Source organism: Athene cunicularia, unplaced genomic scaffold (assembly GCF_003259725.1).
Source record: "Athene cunicularia isolate RWA unplaced genomic scaffold, athCun1 SCF_28, whole genome shotgun sequence".
Taxonomy (NCBI): domain Eukaryota; kingdom Metazoa; phylum Chordata; class Aves; order Strigiformes; family Strigidae; genus Athene; species Athene cunicularia.
This window is the reverse complement of record NW_020799355.1, coordinates 51,188-62,508: the sequence shown is the minus strand read 5'-3', so window position 1 is coordinate 62,508 and position 11,321 is coordinate 51,188. Positions and strand designations below refer to the sequence as shown.

The 11,321-nt window shown below is 58.3% G+C and overlaps 1 protein-coding gene and 1 long non-coding RNA gene across 2 annotated transcripts in view; both read right to left on the bottom strand.

Moving 5' to 3' along the window:
* The window catches only part of LOC113490756 (sperm-associated antigen 4 protein-like), a 10,895-nt gene extending 3,362 nt beyond the window's left edge, over positions 1-7,533 (bottom strand). Inside the window, exons 1-5 of the mRNA XM_026867328.1 lie at positions 6,802-7,533; positions 6,147-6,256; positions 5,393-5,560; positions 4,948-5,037; positions 3,907-4,208 (exon numbers count right to left, since the gene is read on the bottom strand). Coding sequence (XP_026723129.1) covers positions 4,080-4,208; positions 4,948-5,037; positions 5,393-5,560; positions 6,147-6,256; positions 6,802-6,910 — 606 coding nt within the window. The 5' untranslated portion in view covers positions 6,911-7,533 and the 3' untranslated portion in view covers positions 3,907-4,079. The remainder of the gene's footprint in view (positions 1-3,906; positions 4,209-4,947; positions 5,038-5,392; positions 5,561-6,146; positions 6,257-6,801) is intronic.
* A 79-nt stretch (positions 7,534-7,612) lies between these two features.
* Positions 7,613-8,653, bottom strand: LOC113490758. Its single transcript, XR_003400302.1, has 3 exons — positions 8,543-8,653; positions 7,963-8,024; positions 7,613-7,764 (listed from the first exon to the last, which is right to left on the bottom strand). It is a non-coding gene; the product is annotated as an uncharacterized LOC113490758 (long non-coding RNA).
* Positions 8,654-11,321: the final 2,668 nt, after the last annotated feature.

The window sequence follows — 11,321 nt, the reverse complement described above, 5'->3', positions numbered from 1 at the left end:
GCATGCGCGAGGTGCAGCCCCCCCAGCCCCCAGAACCATGTCCCTTCCCACCGGGAGGGTCCAGGGCCGACCCACCCCTGCCAGGGCCTGGGGTGCGCCTGGGAACAGGGTGCAGGGGCTGTGGTGTGTGGGGTGGCGGGAGCACAGAAAACAGTGAGCTGTATCGGGGTACACGGGGCGGGCGTGCACAGGGATCCGGGGGAGGGGGACGGTGCATCAGCATGTATGGGAAGCGGGGTGCTGGTGTATTGGGGTACACAAAGATGGGCGTGCACGGGGGGGGTGTGGTGTGGTGTATCGGGGTGCAGGGTGCTGGGGTGCAGCAGAATCTGTGGTGTCCAGGGAATGCGGTGTAGAGGTTACCCGGGGGCGCAGTGAACAGTAGTGCAGGGGAAGGGAGGCACAGTGTGCTGGGATGCACAGGTACTGGGGTGCACAGTGCGTTGGGGTACAGGGGTTGCCTGGGGACTAGGCGCAGGGTATTATCAGGGTGCACGGGGGGCCCTGGGGCTGCTTCTGGAGAAACACACACATTTGGGTCAAAAAGAGAGAATTTCTGCCCATCAAGACCCTTTGGCAGGCGAGTAATGGGGCTGGGGGGGAGACGGGGGGTCAAGCCCAGCTAAACCCGGTTCTTCCAAGTCCCCCTTGGTGTGGCGACGGACTGAGTGGTGCTGAGCCCCCAGAAAAACCCAAACCAGCGTTTGCCCAAACAGCTCCTTTAATAAGGAAAAACCCGATGGCTGCCGGGGGATGAGAGGCACCAGGAACAGCCCGTTCACACCAGAACCCAGCAGCTGCCCCGCCCCGCAGAGAGAAAATGCAGCACAAAAATAGATCTTCTCACACCAAAACATGGGGGGTTCCCCGCCTCCGCTGCAGGTCTCACAGCTTTTATCGAAAAAGGGGTTTTGGCACTTTACGACTCACAGAGACCTTCAGCATTGGGGGTTTATGGATTTTTATGTCCCTTTTAATAGTTTTTTTTCAAACTCTACGCTTCCAGCGCCCCCGTTTGCCAGAATTTCCAAGAGATTCTCCTCTCCCATTTATAAAAAGGGGTTTTGGCAAATACTGAACAACTCTGCTTTGAAACAAACCCAAGTAGTTTTTTTTCCCCCCAAAAGCCCACGGGTTTCTAGAGCCCCAGGGGCTGCAGCCACGGGTCAGTCCGTCTGGCTCCCAAAACCCACGGTTCTGAGCCCAAAACAAGCAGTGACCCCTCCCTGGGCAGGGAGCAGAAGGGCAGAGCCGGGCCTGGGCTGGAGGCACCTGCCAGGGCAGAGCTCGCATGGCTGCCGGGGGGGTCTTGGGGGGACAGCAATATAGAATAACAAAAGAATGAAAAAATTTAAAAATAAAATAAAAAATGCAAGCCAAAAATAAAATAAAAGCTACCAAACCAGAAAAAAAAAAAAAAAAAACAACAACAAAAAACAGACCAGCAAAAACCACCCAAACCCCCAAAACCACCTAAAAGGAAAACACAAAAACCCCGAAACCATCAAAAACCCCAAATCACCAAAACCATGAAAAATACAACACAAAACCCTAAAACCACAAAAAAAACCACCCCAAAATACAAAAAAGCCCACCCACCCCCACCGCGGGGGGTGGTGCCAGTGACTTGCAGAAAAAACTAACTCTACAACTGTGAAGTTGTAAAGTAGGTATGTTTATTCAGCGCCGGGCGCATGGGGGATCGATCCTCCACAAGCATGCGCACCCCTTGCAGCTCTCATCCTGCTTATATATTACAAAATAATGCATATTCATAGAATGCTTATACATAAACATAATATTTCCCCGCCTCCCCTTGCTTCTCATGGTAATCAGGTCTCCTCCTCTTGCGTCTGGGCGTTGAGCTCCTTTGGTGGTCGCAAATTCCTGGGTGGGAGTCATATAGATGAAGTATCTCCTCTTCCTCACTGCTGAACTTTTTACCTTGTCCTTCTGCGCAGCCTCAGTTGTTCCCTGGCTCCTAGCTAAACCGCAAGACCAGTTTGTACTAGGATTTAAGGTGATCTATTGCTGATTTGTACTACTTCAAGGACAATAGGAAGCTTCTGTTTGAGCCAGAAGATAATATTTTAGCAACACTGTCAGCACCTGGTATGTCTTCACGCATAGCCCCTCATCTTGGCGCAAACTCCTCAGTCCTGCGCCATCTAACTAAAATAGTTTAAATTCCCTATCTCACCGGCAGTTGCCGGGATGGATCCACTGCAGGTGGATCCCACCTCGCCTGAGAGCCAACACCTGCACCCAGCGCTGGCGAGGTGACCAAGTCAGGACGGGTCGGGGTCAGATCCCGTCTGTCGTGCCAGTGATGGGAGTGGGTTAGGTCTGGCGTCAGCACAGGGCACAGGTGACAGTGAGGGTCTCAGCTCCAGCCGTTGGGACCGGACCAGTAGGTGTGCCCTGGGTGCAGCTACTGGAGGAACTGGGATGAGTAAAGCGAGCAAGCTGCAGGACCAGCACGCGGAACAGGACTGCAGGGCCCAGCCCGTGCGCCTGGTGCTGCCTGTGGGGAGCCAGAGTGACTGCATCTCCCGCAGACACCAGGGGGCAGTGCTGGGGGTGTCACGTTTTAATAAACTTCAAGGGGGGGCAGCTGGTAAGCTACCTCACATCCTATGGCCCTGCAGCTCTCCAGGAGGAGCCTGTTGGCCTCTTCCCTGGGCCTCACCACCACGTCTGGGAAGGCACCAGCCTGGCTGTAGCCTTGGCAGCCGAGCAGCTCCTGCTTTAGCCACTGCTGGCCCAGCCTGGCTCACCCTCGCTGTCCCGCTGCCTGGGTGTGCCGGCACAGGGCTCAGGCAGGGGCTCGTGTCCCGGCTCTGGGCCTTCTCTGCGTGCGCAGCAGCAGCTCTCGGGGCTGAGGCGGGAAATTGCCTTGTGCCTCTCCTGAGCTACTGCCTCCAGGAGCAGCGTCACCTGGGCTGGTTGCTGCCAGATGGACACCAGCTGCTCTGTCCTTCCCTCCTGCACACGATGGGGACAAAACGTGGTGGGAAAGCCAGGGAGGAGCCTGTGACCAGGCAGCGCCCAGCTGCACGGGCAGCCCCGGCCGTCCAGTCACCCCCCCAGCACTGGGCCCCCACTGTACCCTCCTCTTCCAGGGAGGAAGAGAAGCAATGAGATGCTGAGGAAGTTTTATTACGGCGGGAAATGAGATGTGTGCACTGGCACGATCTGTGCACCCGCTGAGTTACTAGTTATTTCAAGGCTTTGAGCAAGGGGGGCCTGGCAGCAGGTCACAGTCTGTGTCTGTGTGTGCCCCTGGGCACAAACAGCTCACGGGATGCTCATGGGGTGGGGCAGGGGCTCCCCACCCCTGCTTGATGGAAATGATGGGTTCCCCCCCAAAGGCAGGGCCCGGCTGCTGGGCCGGTGCTGGGCCACAGGGCTCCATGCGCTCCCCAGCCCCGGCCTGGCCAAGGCACCCGAGGAGCTCCCCGCCCCAGCCCCGGGAGCCCCCAGGAGCTGTCCCCAGGGCTGCTGGTGTCCCCACCCCTGCCGGCAGGCTGGGCAGGGGCCATGTCAGCAGACATCCTCCCCCCAGGGCTCTTCTTGTGCCCCCCCTTTGGAGACAAATCCACGCTGAGCTGAACAGCCACAGCTTTTATTTATTTCTCCCCTCTTTTGTTTTGATCCTTCATTCTTCTCTGGTGTGTTGTGGTTTGAACTCAAGCCAGCAGCCAATCGCCACATGGCTAGTCGTTTACTTCCACCCCCCCAGCCCGGTGAAATAGGAGAGGGACAAAAGAAGAAATTCACAGTATTAGTAAATTTTTTTATTCAACCTAACAGAACCAGCAGTAACGACAGCAAGTCCAGAACAAGTGAAGGTGGTCACCGAGCGGTGGCCGGTCCGGGCCTGTCCCGGCAGCGACTTGACCATACCAGAGAATCCGCCACGACCCGGGAACTGAAACGGGGCGTGGGGCAGCAGCGTCCGCCTGGACATGGAGCTTGATGTGACCCGATGTGGAATGCTCCAACCCAGCCCTGCCATCAGCCGTGCTCTCCTCAGCCACGGAGAGGGAATTCCAGCCTGGCCCAGAGCAGGACAGGGCTCAGCTGCCTCCTTCTCTTGCCCTCAGCCCGTGCACCCGCACTCGGTAAATGCAGGTGAACTCGGGGTTGCCCCAGTTGCTCTTCACGAGGAATTTGACACATGAAAAAGCTCTGGGAAACGGTGCGGTCTGTGAAGACAAGAGGGAAAGGGAAGCAGAGGTGTTAAGAGCGACAGTGCAGTCAGTCCCTCCCTGCCAGCCCTGCTCCTGCTCAGGAACCAGCTCCCAGAGGTGGGTGGGAGCACCTGTTGCCATCAGGGCTGCTGGGGAGGCCGGGGCAAAGGACGGGGAAGGCTCCTGGCCTCCTCTGCGTGTTGGCCCGGCTGGGGCTGTGTCCCACTTCCCCCTGCCCCTTGCTCTGCACCGACAGAGAGGCTGGTGAGGGGCTCCTGTGCGTGGGGCACCTGGTGTGCAGCTCCCCAGGCTCCACTGCCCGCTCCGCCCGCCCTCCTCCTGGCAGGGGGAGCCCTGCAGAGAAGGGTCTGCTCTGCTGCGAGGAGAGGGCCCTGTCCAGCTGCCAGCGGGCCACAGGATGCAGCGGCGGTGCTGCCCGGCAGCTCTGGCCACCGGCCATCCCTGTTTCTCCAGGGCACACAGGCGCCATTCGGTGGAGGGGACATGTGTGCAGCTGGCCCTGCTGAGGGCACTGCCTGCAGCCAGGGCTCTCTCAGGACTCGTGCTCCCACAGCGTGACGCTGCCCTTGCTCTCCCTTGCTGGAACCACTGCCTGCTTCTCAGCCCTGCCAGCGCTCTCTGGGCTGGGGCCCGGGGCCCTGTACCCAGGGAGGAAGCGTTCACACCCCCTGCCATGGGCTCCCAGCCAAGCCTGGTTTCCTCCCCAGCATCCTCCCCTGCACGTGAAGCGTACCTTCAGAGGGAATGTCTGAATGGCCTCTTTGGTCACGTTGTAGGTGAACGTCAGGAGCAGCACTTCCTCCTCTCCATCCACGTCCAGTCCCTTGGGGCCAAAGCATAAGGAGAGCAGTTCAGACTTGGCCCCACAGAGGGAACATGCGCACTGGCTCAGCCCAGGCAGGTACCGGCCGGCGTCGCCCGGGCTCTAGCAGCTGTCTGACACTGCCTGGAGCAGAGCTCAGTCTCCTCGGGGTCAAGAACCAGGAGACCTTTGGCCAGAATACGTCCTGAGAGGGATGAAACCTCTGGAGCCCTTGAAGCATCCCCCCAGGGCAGCGCGGTGCTCAGCAGAGAGCAGGACACAAACCCCAGGGGGTGCACAAAAGGCAGCAGGTAAGTCCTTGTCACGGCTTTCCCCCAGGGCCAGACCCCACCAGACGCGCCCAGCAGAGACTTACAAAGACAGCGACGTCTCTGGGGGCGCTGATGACAGTCCCAGACGGAGACACCTCTTTGTAGATGTGCTGCATGGTGACAGCAGTCAGATGGACTAGTGCTGTCAACCTGATGACGACCTGGCCCTGGTTCCCTTGGAGAGGCCAGCAGTTCCCTGGGGACATATCCGGCTGCAGCCAGAACGAGAGAGTAGTGAGGAGTGAGAGTGCGTTGGGGACAACACAGCTCGTGCCACTTGGAGCACGGGACCAGTGTGTCTAGGGGGGCTACTGCAGCTTGGAAATGAGGCGCCTGTGAGGAGCAGACAGAAGCAGGAGGCCGCCTTTGCTGCCTGACAGAGGGGGTTCTCAGTGTTATGGAAAAGAGGAGAACACCAGGTTATGAAACCACCCTAGTCAGGGCCTTACAGAAACAACTCTCTGCCCAGCAGCTCTGCAGGGCACCCCCCCACCCCTAAAAAGGCACCGTTAGGGACAAATGTGGAAAGGGGGTCACCAGGGATAAAGTCTTTCACTCAGCTGGGACAGAGGCCTGTGGGCAAGGTGCAGCAGTTCCGCTCAGTTCAGCCCTGTTCCCTCCTGAGGGGAACCGCTGATCTCCAGCAGGCCCAGCCCTGTGTCCGAGCTTTGGTTTCAGGAACCTGATCAGCACTGTGGGCTGGATCGGCACTGCCCTGGACCGAGGGGAGAGCCCTGAGGTCGGTCCCAGCTTCACAGGAAGGAAGGAAACCAGCACTGGTGAGTTCTGCTACAGTACCTCCAAAATAGCATCAGGTTTGGTCAGAAAGAGCCACGCCACAATGCTGCAGCGCAAATTCTGTCTGCACTTGAAGGTCTCTGAACTTCTCTGCACATCGATGGCGGCACCTGTAAGGAGAGCAGGTAACTGCAAGAGGCCCCAGACCAGGAGCACCTGGTGCTCAGACACTATTTCTGGTGCTGCTGAGCAGCTCCACGTCTGTCAGTGCTGTTCTCATCCCCAGGCCATGGGGGTGCCCGGCTGCATGGGGCAAGGACAGCATCCCTGTGCCTGGCGACTGCTGCCACCACGGCGCCACGAGGAGAAGGTCTGAGGGTGCTGGGAGGCAGCAGGCGCCGGGGCAACAACAGCACAGCAAAGCTGAGGGCTTGCTGTGTGGGCAGCAAAGAGTGACCCAGCCGTTCCCTTCGCAGATGCAGCCGGAGGAAGAGCCCCTCCATCAGCACAGCAACATGTGCGGGGGCAGCGCCAGAGGCACCGGCGCAGGGGCCAAGGGCAGGACTGGGAGGGAGCCCGAGAGAGCCGCTCTGCCACAGCCTGGCTCTGGGACCCCAGGGAGCATTTCAGCTGCCCCGTTTTGGGGAGCAGTGCCTGGATAAGGAGCGCTGCAGGAAAGCGCAGGGCAAGGAGACAAGGCTGCTTGTGTCCATACCAGAGCTTCCCAGGGCCCAGTCAGACATCTTGGAGACTTCTGAGGCCATCTTGGACAGTGCCTGGTGAATGAACACAGGAAAGGACCACGTCAGTGGGCAGAGCAGCATGGCTGCTGGCACCCACGGAGGCAAAGGGTCAGTGTCGGAAAGACAGGGCCAGCCTTGTCCACAGAGCCGAGACGCTCTGCTGCTGGTGTGAGCCACGAGGCCTGAGGAACAGTATCTGTGGCCATGGCTACGGCCCCGAGGTGGGTTAATGAGGGTCCCCACCCTCCCATCCCCACCCTCCACACTCTCCAGGTCAGCTGGGAGATGGGCTCAGGCCCCAGCAGCATTGGCTGACCCCATGAGCATGCCTGGGTCTCACCACTGCCTCCAGGGCCCAGCCAGAGCAGCCAGAGGCCCCGGCATGCCAAAGGAAGGCTGTCGGGTGCCTCTGCTGCCTGAAGCGCCCGGTTAACATGGGCCCGGAGAAGGCCTGTGCAGCACAGCAGCTCTCCAGGCCAGCCCCTGGCAAAGGCTGGCTTCTTGTGGCCAGCAGTCTGAGCCCAACAACCCCCCCAGGGAGTGCTTTCTCTGGCATTCTGCCTAGCCAACCCTCCTTCCCCAAAATGCAGGGTCACCTTCTGCCTACTGCTGATCAGGTGCCTCAGCTGAGCCACCTCCTCCTGCAGAAGCTCCAAGTCTGGGGATTCCCCGAACCACAAAGCTGGCAGATTGCTGCAGGAAGAGAAAAGCCGTTCTTGTCAGAGTGGTTCACCCCGTGGGGGGAGCGTCTGAGCTCAGCACAGAGGACAGACACATGTGCAAAGGCAGGAGGGAGGTACAGACGCCCGGCCGTTAGGAAAAGGCGTGCAGGGAGCACGAGGGCGGCCAATGCTTCCGCACAGACCCAATTGCAGCTCAGGACACGTCTCTTACCGCAGGGTCTCCAGGTGCACTAAAGACACACGTGTCAGCTCCTGAAAGGGAAGAACACTACGTTAGAGCATCCACTACCAGAGCTGCCGGGGCTTCCCAGGAGAGGCTTCCCCAGGAAGAGCTGGCAAATGCTGCCGCTTCTCTGGGTCACCCTGTAGGGAAGCGGGAGAGGCTGCTATTTATCCAGCACTGTCAGCAACGCTCCCTTGCAGGAGGTTCCTGTCCCACCAGTCACTGACCTCCACCAGTCTCTTGGCGCATGTGCTCCACACTGGCAGCAAAGTCCAGCAGTAACCACCAGCTGCAATTCACATCACAAAGAGACAGTTATTTGCCTGGGGTTGTTGGCAATGCCTGCAGTCTCCTTGTCTACTCCCTGTTGTCTTGGGGCTGGGGCAGTTGGTGGGGTAATGTGGGGTTACCACCCTCCCAGGCTTGAGGGGACTGCATGGCCGTGCTCTTCAGGTGTGCTCAGTGCCCCAGAGCTGCTCCCCGTTTCCTGGGGCACTGAGACCAGGCTGCACGGGCTAGGAGAGGCACCTCTCCACCAGTGCCCCTGCACGGCCCCTCTGGGAGCCCCCAGTTCGGGTTTGGAAATACCTACACCCTTCTCTTGCAGACTGAGCAAGCCATTTGCACCAGTGGACAAGCAGCAGCATGGCTGGAGACTCCCAGTCTTACTGGTAGTCCAAAAGCAAGTCCCAGTCACAGACATACTCAGAAAGCACTTGGGCCAGGGGAGTTTACACACACACACTGGCCAAGGAAAGCTGGCCAGCAGAAAGCTGGCACCCAGCATGTTCGCTCATGCAAACTCACCAAGAGCCACTGTGAGCAGCAGGATGACTTGCAGACACCTCTTCTTCTGCAAGGCCATCTTTTGCCTGAAAAAGAGGGAGTCCTGTGTCTGTCCATGAGCCAAGTCTTGAGCAAAGCTCATGTTGGGCTGCGACACTGCTGCCCCCTGACCTGACGCCCTGGGCAGCAGCAGCCCACTTCTTACCTACTGCTCCCTGCCACCTCCCCCATGGGCTGGGGCTCAGGCACGCTGCCCTCGCTCTCCAGGGAGCCTGTGGGGGCCCCTCGGCATCTCCTTGGGGGTGCCCTTCTCCTTGACATTTTCGTGGGGGTACCCGCTCTGCTCTGCACCCTCTGCCTCAACAGTGTGACCTGCTTGGAGCAGCAGCCGCACAGCATCTGTGGGCTCCTGCCCACACGGGGCTTGGTGGGCACCAGCTGTGACCTCACAGGGGCAGCTGTGACCTCACAGTGGGGCTCCGTGGTGCTGAGCAGGGTGGGGAGCCCCTGGGGCTGCCCAAGGCAACACGGCCGCTGCCGCCGGGCACAGAGAGATCCCTGACAGAGCAGCCAGAGCAGAGTGGGAAGGGCTGGGAAAGCTCTTCTTGCGATGGAATTATGGCGTGGGGGAGACAGCTCTAAAAATCTCTCTCAAGCCCCTTCATCCCGCTCTGCTTCTGCTACCACAGCAGGAACTTTCACCCCCCCTTAAGGTTTCCTGACTGACAGCAGGCACAAGCAGTAGGTCTGGTCTGTCTGTCGTGTCCCTCCACACCCGCTGGGTGTCCCCTGCGGAGCTGCCCACTACGGAGAGATCCTCAGTAAAACCCTGTCAGGCAGAGGACAGAGAACTCGAGAATTAATTAGAAACCTGATCTGATCCATCGTTTCACCTACAGAGCCATTTGTTTCTGAAGCAGACCCTCTTCTGTGCTACTCGTGATTTTTTAAACATTTTTTTAAATATTATTTTCTGCAGCCTGTCAGAGCTGGGAGGAGTCAGCAGGGACCCTGCCTCTGCTCCCACTCTGCACAGTTCCTGGGAGATAAGTGCCATCCCAGCAGGCTCCCCCACTCTAAGCACAGGGCACAAAGGGGTGTCCCTGATGTCCCCCCCGCACTAGGCTCCCTGGGGCTTATTTTCCGATCAGCTCCCATTTCACTGCAGCATCTTCTCCTGGGATAGGCTGTGCTCAGGCCGTTTAATTACAGTTTCCTAAATACACTCCAAGGGACCAGTAACCTTGTTAAACAGCCCAGTCACAGCTCCCTGGAGAAGTTCTCCTGTTCCAAAGGAAGAAAAAATATTTTTCACTTAAAGAGAGTCTTTATTTTACCTTCCTTAAATTTATTATACAATGGAAGTAAAACTTGCTCAGAGTTTTAGATTTTTAAAACTACTTGAAATTAATTTCATGCATACAATTGGGTTTAAATTGAAGTCGCCCGTATAATTAAATAGAACACAGAGCAGATTTAAAGTTCAATTTCTGAAATTTGGAAACTCAAATTTCAATTTTTGGAAATTTCAAATTTAAAATTCAGACATTTCAAATTTCACACACCTCAAATTCAAAATGCAAACATTTCAAAATTTGGCATTTTCAAATTCAAAATTCCAACATCCCAAACCCCACACATTTCAAGTTTAACATTTAGAAAATTCAAATTTACAGGTTGGAGTTTCCAAATTTGGAAATTTAAAGTTTCAGAAATTTCAGACATTTCAAATTCAAAACTGACCTGGGGGCTGGGGGGCCATCAGGCAAGGCGGGGCACTCGCAGACCCCGCAGGGGACACTGGGACCGGGGTTCAGGAAGGTGCAGGTGCAGCCCTCACCTCGCTGCTGGTATTGGGGGGCAGCCCCAGAGTCACGGGGAGGGCCCCTATAGTGCTGGAGAGGAAAATACAAAGAGGGTGAGGGACCCTATAGATCCCCATAATCCCCCGCAGGGGATAAGGGGGGTTTGGGGGGGCTGTACCCTGGGGTCCGCCCATGGGGGCTGGGTGGGGGGTTCCGCCTGGAGGAGGGAAGGGGCAGGGGGACACTCTCAGGATCTACAGGGACTCTATAGGGGCCCTACAGACCCACACGTGACCCTAGGAGCCCCCACCCCAGGCCGTCCAGCCCTTCTACAGCCCCTAGAGCCCTATCAGCACCCCGCTAAAGCCTCCCCACCCCTACAGACGCCCCATAGAGCACCTCCAGCCCCTCCAGAGCTCCTTATAGCCCCTCTACATCCCCCCACCCCTATAGAGCCCTCCCCCATCGTACCTGGGGCTGTCCCCATCCGTTATTGGCATCGAGTCGGCCACCAGGGGCCGCTCACACTTCGCACCAGTATGAGTCCACCAGCAGCTGGGCCCTGTCCAGGTGCCAACAGTTGTCTTTGGGGGGGCGGGAGACCCCCAAAACCGGGCTCGTCTCGGCCGCCGTCGCCTCCCCGGTGTCCCGGGTCAGAGCCGCCTCCAGTGCCGCACACAGCGCCCTGAGATTGGGCGGGGGGGGCCCTCCCTGCCCCCGGGTTCGGGGGCCCCCCCTGGGTCGGGTGATGCCCCCTCGGAGTGGGCTGCGATGGGAGGGCACCCCTGGGAGGACCCTGCGGTGTGGGGGGAGACCTCAGGATCTCTGGGGGACCCCCGTCACCGGGACACAGGCACTGGGCTCAGCCTCTTCCGCTATTACATGAGGGGGGAGAAACGAGGAGAAAAAGGGAAATTTTGGTGAGGGGATGTACAGAAAATAACGAGATAAGGGGGCAGCGGTGGCACTAATGGGGGCGCACCCCTCACCTGGGG